The 20,028-nt window shown below is 39.8% G+C and overlaps 1 protein-coding gene across 50 annotated transcripts in view; it reads left to right on the top strand.

Annotated features, from left to right (window-relative positions):
- The window catches only part of TTN (titin), a 276,354-nt gene that overhangs the window by 41,314 nt on the left and 215,012 nt on the right, over window positions 1–20,028 (top strand). For all 50 annotated transcript variants that reach the window (XM_070798610.1, XM_070798811.1, XM_070798618.1 and 47 more), the window contains 5 exons: window positions 795–1,026; window positions 2,503–2,787; window positions 3,018–3,143; window positions 7,829–8,017; window positions 13,567–13,611. In XM_070798610.1, the coding sequence (XP_070654711.1) occupies window positions 795–1,026; window positions 2,503–2,787; window positions 3,018–3,143; window positions 7,829–8,017; window positions 13,567–13,611 (877 nt within the window). The remainder of the gene's footprint in view (window positions 1–794; window positions 1,027–2,502; window positions 2,788–3,017; window positions 3,144–7,828; window positions 8,018–13,566; window positions 13,612–20,028) is intronic.

The following is a 20,028-nucleotide window of genomic DNA, read 5'->3' on the forward strand; positions in this document are numbered from 1 at the left end:
AATTGTGGTGTTTGCACAGCAACTGGAATTTAGGGACTTCAGAACAAGGTGGCTTTTTCTAGAAGCCTTCTACTGTGGAAAGGCAGTTCTTTAGGGACTTAGCTGGGGACACACCCTCTGAGCAAAGCTGGATTCTCAGCTGGATGCTGAGAAAACACCTTCGCTCTTGACTGCCCGTGTAGAGCTTGTCCTCAGGGGTGCCAGTCTTCCGACACGGTGTAATGTGGGTAATATGTGAACAGAAGCAGTACTTGAGTTCACATTACGATATTGCTCATCCACTAAGAGCCGGGCATCACAGGCCTTAGTCCATAGTGAAAACGCCTTCAGTGAAGACTCAGATGACCTGGATATGTCCATCCTCCTCTGCTGTCCAATTCTGAGCCTTTATTTCCTCACTTTAAAAAATGAGGATAATAGTTCCTGCCTAAGTCACAAGGTTTATTGTTTACATCATATGAAATCAAATTGAGTAGAAACTTAAAAGGGCTTTGTCTGTGATGACAGCCCTCGGAGGTAAAGTGTCATTTCTGTTATGATAAACTAAGAAGGGAACATTTAAGGATGAAATCATTGTCTCTGTGAAGACATAAGCATAATTCTCTGCAAAAGAAGTGTGGGCTCCATTTGTCCAAGGACAGGGAGGGAAAATTGAGAGAGTGCTATAACAAGTCAACTTCCTATATCATCATGTGTGGGTTTGAAATGCTCTTCAAATGAGCTGGTTTAGAAACAGGTTAAAACCACGAGGAAACCAGGACTTCAGTGTTCTTTTTCTGTTGCTCCATCCAAAGGTTATTGAGAAACAACGTGCTGTTGTTGAGTTTGAGGTCAATGAAGATGACGTTGATGCCCACTGGTATAAAGATGGCATCGAAATCAATTTCCAAGTTCAGGAACGACACCAGTATGTGGTGGAGAGAAGAATCCACCGGATGTTTATCTCTGAGACCAGGCACAGTGATGCCGGTGAATACACCTTCGTAGCAGGAAGGAACAGGAGTTCCGTTACTCTCTATGTCAATGGTAGGTGGAGATGTTAATATGTCTGTTCATCCATCTGTAGTGATCCCCCATACTTCAATTTACTAAACTTCTGGTAGTTCCTGGGCAATTTCTCAAGAACCCATGGTGCTTGTGTTTGGGGCTACATGTATTTTCATGTTACACCTGTGGAAAAGGGATGGCAGCTTTGAAAAGGGCTAAAATGTCATTTCTAGAAAGCACCTAATGACTAGGTTCTTATTCGGTCAGTCAACACTGTCAAACCTTCTCTGCGTGTCAATTATACTAGACCCCACATGTCTAGTATAGACCCCACGTGTCTTGCTAGACCCCACGTGGGTCTCTAGGTCGAGCAATCAGTGTTCTGGTTCTCTGCCCTTGGCCCTAACTGCTTGAGCACTCGTAGCTCTAACAAGCAATGGGGCATTTCCACCTCTAGTAGGGTGTGCCAGGGAGAATCTAGAGAGCCACAGGGGAGTTCCAGGGGCTCTGACTTTAGAGGGGAATTTCACATGCTGCCAAATCAGAGGAGCACCGTTAAACCACCGACTTTTCTTAGGAGGAAACTTTGAGCTGAATGAGGCTGGAGTTCTGAGGCTAGCCTCCATACACACAGAAAATGCAACCTCCGTTCCTGTCCTGACCGTGAGTCCTATCTGTCTGAACAAATACTCCTGAGACAGATGAAGGAACGCTAAGAGAAATCTCAAGTTTCATAAAAATGAACCATACTGCCAACATTCCCTCAGGCCCTGGAGGACCAGTCATGGTTCGGTTATTATTATTTCTGTATTAGTGGTAGAGAATCCGAGCACAGGGTAATAAAGGTCTTCCCCCATGACTGTGTCAGAAACCAGCCTCACAGAAGTCATTTCTAGGCTCATGAGCCTCTCAGTTTCCCTCAGTCATCATGACACCAAGAATATGTTCTGATTAGCCCAACAGGAAAGCTGATTTTTTTAAAAATTACCTAATTGCCTTTAGATCTAAAATGACATTCATTCATTCATAATGATTGCACTTCCTTGGCATCAGTATCTTAAAAAATGACTATGACACATACACAAATACTTGCAAAACAGACCTGAATGGGATAAACTAGCTCACCATGGGATTTGCCCAATGACTGTTAAAAATAGGTAGCGTGTGGAAGTGTTCCAGTATTCTTTAGGGGACTGTCCACTGCTCCTCCCCCTCAATTCAGATCCCGGCCAGGAAAGGGGTGATCATATTATATTGAGAAACTCAGCACTTGCAAGCACCTACCTACCCCGAAATATCAAAAGTATTTTTCTAAAGGTATTCCCTCAACTTATGGACAGAATTCCTTTTTTTTTTTCCTTCTTAGTGTGAAGAATATTCTAACATTCTAAGACAATTAAAGATACCACAGTTCCAAACTTCTGTTTCAGGGTACATAACCACCAGGTAGTGAACTAACGTGGATTTTCCAGTGCTTTCCCGTGTTTTCATGGGTTATCTGTCTTTTCTTCCCAGCCCCAGAGCCACCCCAGATTCTGCAGGAACTCCAGCCTATTACCGTGCAGTCTGGCAAGCCTGCCCGCTTCTGTGCTGTGATATCCGGCAGACCGCAACCCAAAATTTCCTGGTATAAGGAAGAGCAGCTGCTTTCCACTGGTTTCAAGTGCAAATTCCTTCATGATGGGCAAGAATATACACTTTTGCTCATTGAAGCCTTCCCAGAGGATGCGGCCGTCTACACCTGTGAAGCCAGGAATGACTACGGAGTTGCCACCACCTCAGCATCACTCTCTGTGGAAGGTAGAAATGCCTTGGTACTTCTCAGCTTAAACTGAAACCTAAGAAACTTGTTTTTGCATTCTCCCAGGGCATTTGAAAAATACAGCTTGGAGGTCCTAAAAGTAGATTGCTATACAACTTGGAAACTTTGGGCTCCACGGCCAGATAAATTAAGAGAAATTGACATGCTTCATTCTGGGAGGTCTGTAGGGTGACTTAGTCCTGACGAGTCTTGTGGTCCCTTTCTTTAGTTCCAGAAGTTGTGTCTCCTGATCAGGAAATGCCAGTTTATCCTCCTGCCATCGTCAGTCCACTTCAGGACGCTGTCACTTCTGAGGGACGGCCAGCCCACTTTCAATGCAGAGTTTCTGGAACAGGTAGGTTTACCAGGAAGGGTAGAGTTGCTAATATTTAAAAAGAATGATGTAAGTGAAGAAAAGGTTTTCTCATCCCTTCCTCCCTTACAGTTATTCATAATTTGAAGTTTTATGGGCATCTTGCAGAACATTTACTTGAATTACTGAATTAAGAATTAGATCAGTGTTTTCCACTACTATTTTTAGGACTATACACCTGAATATGGCAAAGATGATAAATTGCATGCTATGTGTTTAAAAGAAAAATTCAGTGTTTTTCAGTGTTTTACACTTGCAAAAATGCCATATTTTCTTTATGGTTGTAGTTAGACTTTTGTTATCTCTTGAAAAAATACAACAAAACCTACAATCATTATTAAATTAATTATAATAGCATCTATATATGTTTTTAAAAAAGAGTCTATTTATATTTAAGATGTTCAATCTATGGACAGTGCTTGTGGGAAAAGGCACATCCATTTATTTTTTTTAATATAAATTTATTTATTTTAATTGGAGGTTAATTAGCTCCACTGTGTGACCTTCGGCAAAGACATGATTCCTCTGGTTCTCTTTCCCTCATGAATAAAGTGAGGATAATATTGCTGTCATAAAATATACATTTCATGAGGGCAGGGATTCTTAATACTGAAAACCTGGTGTCTGAAAAGCAGTAGTTACTAGAAGGAAAGCTCTGTGAAAGCAAGGGGTAGATCCTTGTCCTAGAATAGCTCTGGACATAGTTGATGCTCAGTAATTGTTGATTGGACAACAGCATGCTTGTTTAATGGCTGATATCCACTGCTTCAGATCATTCATCATGATTGTGTCAGATAACCCACATTAGCACGTCACACAGTGCCCATCCAAAAGTAATCCCTCAGTCTGTTAGCTGTTATGATTTTTCAATTGCTGCAAGTTTCCCAAAGACCATCAGCCCCTCCCGTTCCCCCAGGAGTCTGACCTTAGTAGAGTAAGACAGAATGTTTGGAGCTGTTTTTACCCAATGATGATTTTAGACTGACAGGGTAAGCCAACTTTATCCCAGATGAAAATCCTTCTCTCATTTCCTTGGCTTTTATATGCCACCACAAAGGGAAATTCTCCCAGCTTGGGCATCTCACAGCACTCCTAGTAAGTTTGTTTTGTTTATAGTGCTTCTCCCATTCGTTTATGACCCAGTCTCTACCTTGCCAGAAGCCATTTTCCTTAACAAATTAGTATTTCTATCATACTTCTATCACCTAATGATTTCCTCCTCTGATTTGGAGATGCCGATCTAAAAACCAAATAGACCCATTTGATTTTATGAGCATAATTAAAGGATACAAAGTATATAAAGCACTTATAGGTATGACGTGGCTGACAAGTAGCTGGTACTCAATATATTAATTTTATTACAACCACTGGAAGGAATTATAGAAACATAAAAGTCTGGTAAGGGGGGACCAACATAGATAAATACTATAAACTTTATTACTTCACAACATAGTGTTTGAGAAACCCTAAATATTAAGAAATGAGAATTGAGTTGATAATATCTTACTAACACAAGAAAGAAAAAATAATTTTAATTTTAAATTCACCAAAGTCACACTAAGTAATTTATCAGTTTTTTGAATTTTTAGAGAAATATTTTGATTAATTATATGTAAATATGGATTATCTAAAGTAGTAGTCTTAGATATGTTTATATAGTACTTTTTTAGGTAAGTCATTTTATAGTTTGCTTTTAGGATGTTGTAAAAATACATTCTAATCTTTACCAGACCTCAATTGGGATAGCAAAAGAAAAATCTTTTTTATATGGGCAATGTCTTTAAATGTTTGGACAGACTTTATAAATTCATGTGATCATTAACTCTCTCTTTGTGGTAATATTTAGATATATACAGAGGTTTTAGCATCCTGTCATAAATGTATTTTCTATGTAACAAAAATTAAATTCATTGCATAAAATGCCTTTTTAAAATAAAAGCTTACTGAATCACATTGTTTCGTGCCCCTCGGACTGAAAATATTTACACAGCTTGTCTTAAGAAAGTAAATGCAGCTCTACTTTCTAAAACTGGGTGGGGGAAATGTAGGCAGAAGCCCCAGTCTCATGTTATGGGAAATCAATACTTAGCAAAGCACAGAATGTGGTCCGAGGTATCTGGTCATGCTTTTATGAGTGAAAATGTTGTCAACTGAAGGTCTCTGGTGCCACCTACTGGTAGCAGAGAAATTTGGAAGAGTAGAATTTTGAAACAATAAATCTAGCTCTTTGCTGCTGTTCATTCTGTAATGAGTCAGTATCCTGTGGAGGCTCACAGAGTGGCAACTAGCTAAGTGAAATGATAAAAAATTAGTTAGGCAGTGAGGAATGCCCATCGCTCATTTAAGCATCTCTTTTGTTTTATTCCACCAATATTTGTGTCCTGCTGTTGAGACATCATGCTAGGTTCTAGGGCTGCCACACCTGTCCCTGGCTTCCTGGAGCTCAGTGTGTAGGCGAGGAGATGCACGGCTAGATTCCAAGGTTGTGAGTGCTGTGACAGCCCACCTACTCAGTGCTGTCTGGGGGACAGGTGGGGAAAGATGCATGGATGGAACACTGAAGAAGTAATAGGCTTATTCAGCACATTGGTACTTCAGACAGAAAATGCATTTGCAGAGCCGTAAAGGTTTACCAGAACACTTATGCCATCAACAAGTGGCTTAAATATGGTCTTGTAATGAGGAAGCTGAGAGGCTAGAAAAGAAGGCAAGGGCCAGATACCAATAAAGTATTGGTAGTCTATGGTTAGTTAGGACTCCTGTTTCCTTTGAGGAATCACTGAGAGATTTTTTTAAATCCCTCAGTAACATGATCAGGTTTGCTTTTTAGAAGCAACACTGATAATGAAAGGAGGAATGGACAGTTGTGGGAGATGAGACTGGAGGGGAGGAACCAGCAGAGAGGCTGGTCTCCTTTCATTTCATAAGGATAGGCTTGGAAAGTGTTGCCAATGATGGGAGTCAGAAGAAAGAAGTGGGTAGATTGTGCAAGAGTTCAGGAGGTAGAATGAGTGAGACCCAGGAACCAAATACAAGGGTGTAGTGGGGGTGAGGAGCAGAGGTTGTGGGGCAGCCTCACAGAAGCCAGGGGAAGCCAGTGGCTGACGCAGGTAGTGAAGTCCAGCAGGAAGCACTGGGTCCGCTACCAGGACAGACCTTGCCTTTAGCTCATTTCTTACAGGCAGTCCATGCCTGTCCTCCTGCTTCATTCGGTTCACCAAAGGAAGAAGTTGTCAGGAAAAATAAGCTTTCTTGTGAAGACGAATACTTTCTACCCTTCCCTTTCTGTTGAGGACTAAACAATCCAAGTGTTTGTAGGATGACTTTTACATCCTATGTGATAATATTACTTTTATATCCTATGACCCTGTTTTTTTGGCAAGTTGTTGAAGGTATTGCTGATCCCTTGTGAGGTTAGCTATTCTTGCTTTAATGACTGACGGTGCGTATTGTTTATAAAGCCCTTTCCTCTATGTGTCATGGAATTCACACAGCAATTTTATAGCCTATGAATTATTATGCTTCTTATTTTACAAATCAGAAGACTTATTCAGAGAGTAGCTTGCATGTCTAAGGTCACATGGCTTATAAATTGTATTGTCAGGATACCATTTCCCATCTCACCTTGCTACCTAAGGAAGTGGAAAGATTTGTTTCTTTAAAAGGGGCACTTGTTTATAAAGTGGGGGAAACCATCATAAACTAGTAGTTAGGCAAGAATGCAAGCAAACGCTAAATGATTGGACTGTTGGAAGATCCCCATGGATCATATTGAGATAAGGAAGTAACATAATGACCACATTGCAAAAAGAAGATGCTTTTGATTTTGGCTTTTAAAACAAGTAACTGAATTTGAATCTACATTTGACTTACAAGGTCATTGCTTTAATGAAAGGGTACTAATTTATTTTAAAAGTACACATCACCTTAAACTATAACAGCATATATTATTTTATCCTTGGTTTGGGTTTTTATTTTCTATCATATTAAGATGGTTCAAATCCTGTGTGGAAATAGCTAGTTATATTATTATTTATTATTACTGCTACTTTGAAAAAAGCCACATTTATCTAAGATGCCCAAATTTCATGAATCTTTCTTTCAGTTTTAAAAATTATTTTCTGATGAGTTGAGACCTTCCAATGCTTGCCCATTGGTAACAAAATAGTGGAGGTTTTTTTCTTCAGCCTTCAGTGGTATCTCTTTTAGACCTTATGGAGTGTTGATCGTTTCAGCTCTAATTTTGATGGCTCTTTCTCCCTAAGCAGATTTTCCTCATTTCCTGTCTCAGTAGGCAACCACAGTCTCGGTCACCTTGAGAGGTCACTATTTCTCAGGACAGGCTTTCTCTCAAAGTCACCAAATGTGTAAAAATCTCATCTTTGCTTCCATCGCACGACATGCAAATAATTACAAAGAATATAACTAAAATTGTAAAATTTCAAACATTCTAACCCATCTATAAGCTGGATTTCTCTAAAATCATGTTTCCTTCTTTAAAATGACAAGAAATCATGTACGATCAGATGTGGCATGCCCAAAAGAAAAGTATCATATTATTTAGATAAATATAACATTAGTCAGCTATATAGTCCATTTTGTGTTTGCAGGTAAATAAAAACACCCACTTTGGGTAATTTAAAGATCCTTTTCCTTTTGTGTTACAGATCTAAAAGTGTCTTGGTACAGCAAAGACAAGAAAATCAAGCCATCTCGGTTCTTTAAAATGACTCAGTTTGAAGACACTTACCAGTTGGAAGTTGCTGAAGCTTTTCCAGAAGACGAAGGAATTTATACTTTTGTGGCCAGCAATGCTGTAGGTCAAGTCTCAAGCACAGCCACTCTGAGACTGGAAGGTATGGCAAAACAGTTTTAAGAGCCACATTGAAACATAGACCTCATCTTACAATGTGGGTAACAATCACTAAGGATTTCGTGTAAATCGTCATCAGTCCTACCTTTCTGTTAATGCAACTAATTGTTTCCCTGTTACATGCAATGTTCTCGCTTTTCAGTTACCCCTCTCATTATGAATCACAGAGCGTATCATTTTTTATTTCGCCCTGCTTTGTCTCCATAGTATTTTTTAATGTATTGCTCTCATTACCAGCTTTCATGCTTCCTAAGCAGCATGTATCAGAATGGGGAGAAACATATGCTAAAGAATTGGGTAGATTTGTTTTCTCATCTGGTGAGCATGAACATTTTTAAAAAGAAGTTTTCCAGTGTAAGAGTGTTCCTATCCCACCGTGGTATTGACAAAATTCTGATTTCCCAGAAGCTACTGTGGATGAGTTCGGGTCTGTACATCAGCTGGATGTGTTTTGCCATCATTCAAAGAATGCGTGAGGATTGAGAGGCTCAGTTGTGAGATGGTTTAACATTCTTCTATAACTTGGGGCTCTTAAATTGCATTTAGAAATACTTCCTCAGTATCTGGGCAAGGGAGGGCGCTTTGATTCAAAATGAGATAGTATTTTTATACAGTCAGACTATTTTTCCTGAGCAATTTAGTCTCTAATATTTTTTCGAATGTATTTGTTTTTGGCTGCATTGGGTCTTAGTTGCGACTCGCTGGGTCTTTGTTGAGGCGCGAGGGCTTCTGGTTGTGGCACTTCAGCCCTGTGGTTGTGACACACAGCATGTGGGACCTTAGTTCCCGGACCAGGGATTAAACCCAGGTCCCCTGCATTGGAAGGTGGACTCCTAACCACTGGACCACCAGCAAAGTCCTTAGTCTCTGTAATAGTAAGCATATACAAATACATGAAGAGTTAGGGCAGCTCTCACTTTTTTCCTCAATTTTAAAAACTTCATTTTGATAGCCAGAGGGTTTTTTTAGTAAACAGTGTAATGTGGTTTACCAAAAATAAGAGCTGGTCTTACACCCGGAGGGGGAAAAAATAACAGAAAACAAGAATATCTAACCTGAATTGCATACTCTGCTACTGCCTTCATGAACAATGTATGAAATTCCTTAGACTGTTTATGCCCCAGCGTGTCTGGAGAATGGAAGGGAACTTGTGTGATTTTGAATCAATAGTGGCATATGTTGATAAGGCATCAAGATTGGATTGGATTCTAGTCCGCACTGAAATTTGCACCCTAATGAGTTCTGGTTTCAATGCAGGGTATGCACGACATTAAAGGTTGGCATGCTTCTTTTCAGGATTTAGCACACTTGGAGAAGTTACATCCAACTCTCAATGGCATATCTCTTCATCAGTTTCATTTAAGAAGGAGCCCCTTGGCCAAAAGCCCATCTTCATCCAGCCTCTATCCAGCCTCAGGGTGCACAGCGGGGAGACAGTCAGATTTCATGCCAGGGTTTCTGGCATTCCCAAGCCAGAAATCCAGTGGTTTCATAACCAACAATCAATTCTACCAACAAAAGATGTAGTTTTCTACTTTGAGGAGTCCACAGGCTTGGCTTTAATGCTTATAGTTGATGCTTACTCTGAGCATGCCGGGCAATACTGTTGCAAAGCAGCCAATAGCGCTGGGGAAGCCACTTGTGCAGCTACACTCACAGTGACTCCAAAAGGTAAAGGAAGCCCAGCTTGCTTCAAAGACTTTGACCTGCTGCATCCCTGCTTCTCCCACTGTTACTAATGAGAGTCTCTGCTGTGTGTCTCAGTGCATATGGTGGCTGGTCCATCATTTACTAACAGTTCCCCCTAAGTCCTCAATTATGGTTTAACCAGTATACTTGAAATCTCACTGAAGTATGTGTTCAGGGCATTACACTAGTTATTTTGGGGGAAGATCCCCCGGAGGATGGCATGGCACCCCACTCCAGTATTCTTGCCTGCAGAATCCCATGGACAGAGGAGCCTGGTGGGCTATAGTGCACAGGGTCACACAGAGTTGAACACAACTGAAGCTGTTTAGCATGCAGGCATCAAATTTGCTTGACGTTTTTACTTTTCTAAGCAATATCTCATCATTGCATCATTAAAGATCTATTTGCTACCTATTGTTGATAAAGTATATGGGGGAGGGAGGACAAACGATATCCCAAATAGAGTCAGGAAAAAAGAGTGCTTATATCACTCTGGGAAGCTGCAATGACAACAGAAGGAAGGAAGCAGATACTTCACGGCATCTGCGCGAGCCCCCGTCATCCATTCAGCACTGCATCACTGGGAATGAACTCTCTTTTGTGTAATCCTGACACCCTGGAGCACACTGCATCTGGCAGGCTGCTTCTGAGCGACAGTGATGCCTTTCATCTTCATCTTCCATGCCATTTTATTTTATTAACCTAGCCAAGTGATGAAGCTTAGATCTTAATATTCTTTTCTTTTTCTTGTCACTTAGCATACAGTGCAAGCCCTAGCTAGGCAAAGTTCTGGGAGAGATGTAAGTGTCCCCCAAGTCCCAGGCAGTGGCAGAGCCACTCTTTCACAAGGCAGGACTGGCAGAATATTGCAGAGTGAAATGAAGTCATTTCAAGGATCATCATATGAATATGAATTGCAGGTTTTTGAAAGTATATCTCAAAGTTCCACCCACACAGCTGCATCCGTTGAAGATGTACAGTTGCACCAGGCTGCATCCCTTTCACAAATCACAGAAAGCACTGAGTTATCTGAGAAAAGTGCTGAAGAGACAATGGGTGAAGTGCCAAAGATAATCCTACATCTTCAGGACCTCTCTGTAAAGTGTGGTGACGTGACTCAATTCCTCTGTGTTTTAGAAGATGAGTCTTCTGTTGATATAACCTGGATTTATGAAGCTAAAGGAATATAAGAGAGTGAAGCAGTCACAAAATGGAAATATTCAGTCTCTTACCACATGTAATGTTCAGCTGGTAGACCAAGGATTGTACAGCTGCATTGTACACAATGAGTATGGAGAGAAGACAATGTCAGCAAGATGGCTATTGGATTTTTAGCTCTGACTTGGTTCATTTCATCCTCATCACTTCACACAGCTTTTCCATCATGCAAATTGTATCGATGAATGTATTAATTAAAACACCCTTAAATTAGCACTCTATTCATAAATGACTTATGAAAGTCAACCAACTCATTGGCTAAACTTACGAACATGTAACTTTCCACTCTAGATTCACGGAAGCTTAACTTTCAAATCTGAGTTCAGGAAGTTAAGATTTGTTTCATAGGTGCCATTTTTTCAAATGTTTACCAAACATACCACCTAGGAAGTGTACCAAAGTAGTTTAAGGTATATAGAGCATTGAGTTTTTATTGAGTATTTATTACTGTGTCTGACATTGTCTGGACCAAAATGAGTAATCTTTAGACATTTCTCAACCAATGCTGCTGCTTTACAATCTCAGCTCCTTGCAGAATTGTAGAATTATCTCATAGCAAGATACTATTTTTGTTGTTATTGTGCTTGACTCACCACTGTGTCTAGAAGGACATGAATGTATTTATCTGCGCAGAGGATAATGTCTTCCTTTCATCCTTGGATTGTCTTCTTCACTATTAATGAAGTGAGAAAAGTATTCTTCATGTACTCGAATCCTGTGCTGTGTGTCTGCAGGCAAAGGACCTTCACTGAATCCCATGGAGGAAAGTGGGGGGAAGAAGTTGGGACATCTCCAGGAGTCTGTGGAGCTGTGCCCTTTAGTTCTTCCCCGATCCAGCCATGCTATTTTTGAGGGGTTAGAACTGAACGGGGGGCAACAGAGTGCTATGTGCGTGGCCATCTTTGTGCTGCATTTTGAAACAGATTAATTAACTCACTTAAAGTATCTGCAATCCTCACTCATCAGAAGGAGGATTTTTTTTTCTTTCTTCATCTGACAGTTTGGGTCTATAGCTGTTTCTGATTAATTTTCAAAGCCTAAGAAAGGAATAGTTCAAGAACTGAGGTCTAATTATGCAAATTAGATGAAAATTAGGTAGAAAATTCCACCATCCTGAAAGTCAACCCACACAGTCATCAGACAGGTAACTATCTACCTGGATATGTTGTCTACAAGCCATGTAGGTGACAACTGGGACCATTCCTACAATAAAATAATTGGGAGCTGGCTGTGTTTTGGAGATGAGAGCAATGTAGGCCTTTCAACTTGCTTCCTAAAGAACATAGTGCCCTATGACAGTGCTTGATCACTATGTTCCCAGAGTGGATTTGAACTGGACATTTTTGCCTTGGAATTTCCAATTCACTCAGTTCCAGCAGATTATATTATTAAAATGTTCTTGGCACATGAGCATTTTTTCCCCCTTGGCAAGTCCAGACTGCCGTATTTAAGAAAATTAAGAGATAAGCCATTTTAAGTGTATGAAGAATAAAGGATCAGGCACAGTTATCTAATTATCCAATATGAGCCAGTCTTTATCTGGTCATCTTCTATTTTGCCCTAATGACTTTATATAGGCTACTGAGTTAGCCACGAAAGTCAGGTAGGAATGTGAACCCCCATAAGTCTGTTTGGGTAGAGTTCTCATGTGCATAGTAAGCATAGATAAATATCAGTTTTGAGACTAACATGCTGCTTTCTCTCTCATCCTAACGACATTCCATCTCCTCTAAATTCTGCATACATTTTACAAACACAGCTAATTTATTCCTTTCCCAAACTTTATTCTTACCTAGCAAAAGTATCGCAAATCCAAGCATTTACAAAATTACCCTTGGTTCAGACACTAAAAGTATTAAAACACTCAAAGAGCCCCAAATTAAAACAACCCATGAAATAAAGAGAGCATCATCAAAGAAAACATCACATTTGTCAGTAACTTTATGCCAGAGTCCACAAGGAACTGAGAAGCCAGGGCAGCAGACCTGCGGACTTGTGTCATGCAGACAGAAGAATGAGAGCGGTACCTGGATATCTGCTTCCTCCAGAAGCCACCCCAAGATGATTGTGTCTAAAGGCTGTGACTTTTCCTTATATAATAAAAGCAACTTTGAGCTGACGACTCTCTGTTTTGCTCTTTAATATATAATCGGACTTTGCATCACGTTTTAAAGGTGGTTTCAAATCAAAAGAGTTTTTACTAGTAGGAAACACTGAATTCTTTAAGGAAAGCTGAGTTAAAAGTGGCAAATTAGAAAATGCATGTTTCTTCTAAATGTGATATTTGTCTCTTAGCAAGTATTCAGTCAATAAGACAATTAAAAGAAATATTCCTATCGTTTATGGACTGCTTTTCTCAATGCATGTAAAAGGCATGGGGAATTGTGGAACTAAAAGTGGAAATTTCACCAGAGAACCTAAAATAAAAATGTTATAAAATCTTTCTGTCATCATCATGTACCTTACCAGCTCATTGATTTGTTTGGCATGGATTTTGAGGGGTGCATTTGGGGTATGTAGTTTTCTATTATTATAATAAAGAGAAAAGTGTAATTATATGAATCATGAATTGAGGCAGAAAGTATATGGAATTAATCATGAAAACCTCCTGTTTTTCCATTCTAGCTCCTGAAGCAATGTTGCATGAGCAGATTGAGATGGAGATGAAAGGTATTGTTACATTGAATGTGAGATTTAAATAGAAATTCTGAAGGATTAATAAAATCCTTGAGCTTCCTTCTGTTAGTATTATTGAGGAAAAATGACATAGATGTACAAATATATCTCTTAGAGTATATATTACTATGTCGCATGCCTGGTTTAATATGCTGATGGTTACATGCATTTCACAGTCATTTTTTTATGGTAATTTAAACTTTGTATTTAAAATTTATCAGCCATATTCAACTTCTTGTTTGCAGACATTTTCAATAGCGTGTATTAGAAAAGGTTTTCATCTTAATGCATGAAATCATAAGTAGAAGTTTGTCTTCAAAATCACAGTGAATTAAATTGAACAATAGATAATAACCTAGCTGTCATTCTCAGAATGCAATGTCATGAATGAATCATAATTGAAATGCTTATTTGTTTAGGATGTGTGAAAATGTTACATCCCCATTCTGGTTCACACTTCATGTGCAGACATCATTTTAACATTGATATGTCTCTTACACTGGCTTGCAGATAGCTGCCTTACGTGATCCTTATTGCCTGCTTTTCTTTGCATAACATCGTGACTTTATGGCTGTATTAGTTCGAATAAACGCCTTCTCATTTTATTTTATTTTAGCTAATTATTTATGGTCGTAGTTCTCATATATATTTCTTAAATAGTTAATTCTCCAAAAAAAATAATAATTTAATCTATAATCAAAAGGATCAGAAAGGGCGTTTATTCCACTCTCTGCAAGTCAGGTAAGATTTTCCCCTTAGCCATCAAAAGAACAAAGTTTTCCTGCTCTCAAAACAAATATGTACAGGAACATGTTATTTTGAAATGCATTTTTGCTTGTTCAAGAAGAAATTTCAGCAGTTTGAAGAAAAGACCAGACAACGAACGATTTTCGTGTCAGAATCTTTTAAACAGAGCATGGTGTTGCGTTTATTCGAACAAATATGGTGAGTGAATTTTTTTTTATGGATTTGTGAGAATCTGTAGCATGCACTTTATTTCATTTTCTATTTCGCAATTTCATTTATTTTCAACTTTTTCAGATACTGTGGAAAATAGTAAAATGTTTTCTAATTGAACTCTTCTTTTAGAGTCATCCTCTGAGGAAGAATCTGAGCATTCAGAAAGAGAGACCCGCGATGCCTTCTCAGATTCTGAAGACAGAGACCACAGCTCCATGGCTGCTAAAAGATACGCGAGTAGAATATCATCAACAAGCTCCTGGCCAGAATATTTCAAGCCTTCTTTTACCCAAAAACTTAGATTTAAATATGTTTTTGAGGGTGAACCTGTTGTTTTTACATGTAAATTAATTGCCTGTCCAACTCCCAAAATGACTTGGTTTCAAAACAATCGACCTATCGCAACAGGGCTTCGACGGGTCATAAAAACAGAGAGTGATTTACATCATCACTCTTCCAGCTTAGAGGTTAAAAGTGTTCAAGACCGAGATTCCGGAAGTTACAGATTATTAGCAATTAATAGTGAAGGCTCTGCTGAATCAACTGCATCATTGCTTGTAATTCAAAAAGGGCAAGATGAGAAATATTTAGAATTTCTGAAAAGGGTAGAACAGACGCATGGAAATGTGGCAGCTTTAGCTGAAAGGAGAGAAGGGAGGTTGAAGGTTGACCTGAGGTTTACTGGTTCTCCCTTTAATAAGAAGCAAGACGTGGAACAACAGGGAATGATGCGAACTATACACTTTAAGACAGTGTGCCCTGGCAGGAAAACAGATTTAATGTATGAGGAAGAATATTTAGAAAGTAAGTCTGACATAAGGGGATGGCTTAATGTAGGCGAAAGTTTCTTGGACGAAGAGACCAAGATGAAGTTGCACCGTTTACGGGAGGCTAGAAGAATGTTGATGGAGAAAAAGAAATTATCTCTGTTAGACACATCATCTGAAATAAGTTCAAGAACTCTGAGAAGTGAAGATAGTGATAAGGATGTTCTGTTCTCTAGAGAGGAAATAAAAAGCAGTTCTATGCCTGCTCTAGCTGACGATAGGGAAGAGGTAGATAATCCAACCGAGGGCACTGTCCAGGATCTGCAGGTCCTTCCTAATTTAATGGATCAAAATGTGGAATCTGGAGAAGCTCCCACAACCTTTCAAACTGCTGTCAATGAGGAAATTCTCCAGACTGAAATGAGAATGAGCCAAGAGGCATTTCTGAGAGAAAGTCTATCAAGAGAACATTTATACAGTAAGAGTGTAGTAAATGAGACTACCCAAGCAGGAGAACAACTTGAAGCCATTATGACCCAAACCAAAACTGTAGAGTCATCTGAAGATACCATGAATGTAAGTAAGAATGAGGAAATATTTGAGACCCCTGAAAAGGAGTCTCAAGTTACTACACCATACACTGGTGAATCTTTTGGCTCAATTGTAAATATCCAAGAAAGTGAAGCATTAGATACTGAAATAAGAAAAGATGATGTGAGAGAGTTACAACACTCCACGTCTGTTAAAGGTGATGAATTTGAAACTGAACAGGAAGAAAAAGCCACAAGATATTTTGAAAATCCTTTCCAAAAACGTCTGCAACATTGCCCACCTTCGTTTCTTCAAGAAATAGAATCTCAAGAAGTTTATGAAGGTGACAGCTGTGAATTTGTGTGTCATTTTCAAGGATACCCTCAACCCATAGTAACATGGTATAACAATGATATACCAATCCCACATAATCAAGGCTTTATCACTCAGACCTTCGAAAACTATTCAGTATTAACCTTTTCTTCTGTTCTTCCTCAAAATGAAGGTTTCATTACCTGTGTGCTATTTAACCAATACGGAACGGTAAAAACAACGAGTGTACTTAAAGTGAAGTCAAAACAAAGGCATGATGTGGAAGCATATAGGGTCCCAGTGTTGCAAGACTATACTGATGAGGAAGAGGAACTGATGTTGGTGTTTGACCAAGCAAAAGGCATCCCTCCTTCTCTAAGACAAGAGGGCCAAACAAACCTCCATATGTTAAAAACTAATGCACCAGTTCCTCCCTCTGAAGACACAGATTTGCTTTCCTTTCCTGTAGAAATTCAGATAACGGCAGCTACTCCTACCCCAGAACAGGATAGAGAGTCAAGAGACTTGTTTCAACTGGAGGAGTCAGAACCTAAGGCAACGCCTCAGGATGAGGCGACTCGCTCACCAAAACACAAGTTCGTATTCTCTTCTGACATTACTAACGAGCCACCAGAAGTGTTGCAGGAAATGCCACAACATGCCAGGTGTAGAGAAGGGGATTCCATAGTCCTTGAATGTTTACTGTCTGGTGAGCCTAAACCAGCGGTGACGTGGTTCCACAATGGAGTCCTGTTAAGGCAGAACCGGAAGTTTCAGTTTGAAGAAATTAATTGTTGCTACAGGCTATATATTAATGATGTCAATTCTCAAGATTCTGGGAATTATAGATGCATCGCTGAAAACAATTCAGGCACGGTTGAGAGTGTTTCAGACCTAACAGTGGAACCTGTCACTGACAGGGAATATAGTCAATTAGAAAATATGGGTGGAATTTATGCCAGATATTCCAAAGAACAACACATTCAGGGAGAATCTGTAAGGGCACATTTTTATGATTATCCAACTGGTTCTTTTACTCCCCAATCCAATATAAAAGAATATTCTGTAAGAGAGTATTTTCAAAGCCCTGAGACAGTTGAACAGATAGAGCAGAAAGTCCACGTTTCTTGTACATCTTCTAGAGAAAAACTGCCCAGATTTATGCAGTGCACTTCTAGATCCTTAAGAATCAACCAGCCTCTCCGAGCTGAACTCATACAATGGCAAGATGAAGGGGAAGAGGAACACATAAATGAAAAATCAAAGCCACAGCAAGCAGAGGGGACTGTTTATCCATTTGGTGATGATTTCAGTGAAGTTAAAAATAGAAAAGAAGTAAGAAATTATTTTGAAAAATTCAGTGGACCGGAGAGGGAAAACGTGCAAGAATATGCCCAGACTGACTATTTATCAAATATCCCCTCTGAGAGACGTTCTGATGGTTACAATACAAAAGAATCATCTATCATTGTATGTGAAGAACCCTTTGGTGAAGAGAGATACTCCCCAGGAAAAAAGGTGAGGCATAGAGTCATCGCATTTGAAAAGTTACAACAGGTAGAAAAAGGTGTTCTAGAAAAAAGATCTACCAAGAAACCATTTGTGAATCCTCCTCAAAAGAAGCTTGGTGACAAAGACTTTCCATTAAGACAAAGAAAATCAAGACCAAGTAACCTACACACAAATGTGCATGAGGCAGAGGAAATGTCTCCAAACACTGAACAGGATTCGTCTAATACTGCAATGAGTTTAAAGCTACTTTCTTCTCAAACTCATAAGGAGTCTGAATTACAAGAAAGGGGACAACAGAAGGAAATAGCTCTTACAGATCAATCTGCAGCTTCTGAAAGGGCTGAATATGAAGCACCTGTTACATTTGACCTTAAGCAATTTCATGCTCAAATAGAAACTGCAGATGTAAAATTTCAAGAAGTAAGATTACATGGTGATCAACCAGAAGAAACTTATTTTCAAACCCAGCATCCTGCTTCTGAAGCAGCCAATGCTGAGAACCTTGTATTTGATCTGAAACAAATATATTCTCATTTAGGAGACCCAGCTAAGGAGTTTCAAGGGCAAAATCCTAGTCAAGAGCAAACAACACCATATAAAGAGGGAGTTCCTAGCCCTGAAACCATACAATCTGATACACAGGATACCTCTCAAAGCGTGCAAAGTAACATACTTGCAAATCCAGAGATTTCTTCCAGTAAGGAGTTTTCAGATAGGACTCTGAGGGAGAAAAGTGGCAGTGATGAAAATGCCTTTTATTTGGAAAAACATACACAGGAACAAAATTTAGAAATTTTAAATACTGATATTTCTCTTAAAACTTTTTCTGAAGAGATCTATAGTGAATCATGTACCCTACTTCAGAGCTCATCTGCTGATGCAGGAGAAACTGATACATCTGAGAAAAATGGAGATGGGAGTTTCATCTCACATTTGAAAAAAGCTGCAAGTGAGGAAAAGCTTTTAAAGATTTGTGAAACGGAAGAAGAACATACCTTGGAACCAGAGTTGACATCATTTCAAAAGCAAGATGGAGGCACAGAGGCCTATACCACTGGAATTCTGGGAGACCACACAGGTGATGTTCAGGAAGCAGACGCACTGCACAGGAAAGTGCCCTTCAGTCAGCGCTTTCCCTTCCTGGCGACTGAGGAACAGCAGCATCCAAATGGACAAGTGAGGGAAGAAACGGATGCCCCTGAAAAAGAAAAATGTGGTGAAGAAATTCAAGTACAGGATGAAACTTCTTTCTCCACCACTGAAAGAGAAAAGGTAGAAACTTGTTTTTCTGAAAACCCTCCTAAGTTGGATGAGGCGCATACAACGGAGGTGACGGAATCCGAGACTTCCCTGACACAGTACTTACTTGCTGCTGGAAAACATGAAGTTCCTGAAACTAAAGACACCAGGCACAAGGCAGAACGTGTTCAGACTGACTCAGTCACATCAATGGAGGTGGAAGAAGTAACTTTCAACACTGTGTATGAGTATTACAGCCAACAACAGGAGTCCCTGGGACGCCCATTTTCTCCTGAATCTGATATTTCCATTGATGTGGGAAGTGTCAGCAGTGAAGAAATCTCTGAGCTAGATCAGTTTTATACCCCACCATCCTCTGTTGAACATTTTGAAACTCCAAAGTCTCCTGATCTGTATTTTCCTCCTTTAGATACAACTAAAAAATCCTCAAGAGATTTAGGGGATAAGACTACTGAAAGAACCACAGCTCTAGAGGAAACTACTGACAGGTACTCAACACCTTCTGAAGGCGAGGTAGCAGAAAGATATTCCACACCCCCAGGAGAGACACTAGAGAGATATTCCACACCTCCTGGGGAGGCCTTAGAGAGGTACTCCACACCCCCAGGAGAGACCCTAGAGAGATACTCCACACCCCCAGGAGAGACCCTCGAGAGATACTCCACACCCCCAGGAGAGACCCTCGAGAGATACTCCACACCCCCAGGAGAGACCCTCGAGAGATACTCCACCCCTTTAGGAGGGAAAACAGCTGAACAATACTCTATTCCTACTGGAGGACCAAACCCCACTGAAAACTTTAAAAGGCACCCATCAGAGCTAGGAAGCGAGGACAGTCTGTCAAGTGAACAATTCCACACACCTACAGAAGACAGAAGCTCAGTCTATGAATTATGGCGTTCTGATTCCTTTGGCACACCCAGTGAAGCCGTTGAACCCAAAGACAATGAGATGCCTCCATCTTTTATTGAACCGCTGACCAAAAGGAAGATATATGAAAATACAACCTTGGGCTTCATTGTTGAAGTTGAGGGCCTTCCAGTTCCCGGCGTGAAATGGTATCGAAATA

The sequence above is a fragment of the Bos indicus genome, chromosome 2 (genome assembly GCF_029378745.1).
Source record: "Bos indicus isolate NIAB-ARS_2022 breed Sahiwal x Tharparkar chromosome 2, NIAB-ARS_B.indTharparkar_mat_pri_1.0, whole genome shotgun sequence".
NCBI classification, from domain to species: domain Eukaryota; kingdom Metazoa; phylum Chordata; class Mammalia; order Artiodactyla; family Bovidae; genus Bos; species Bos indicus.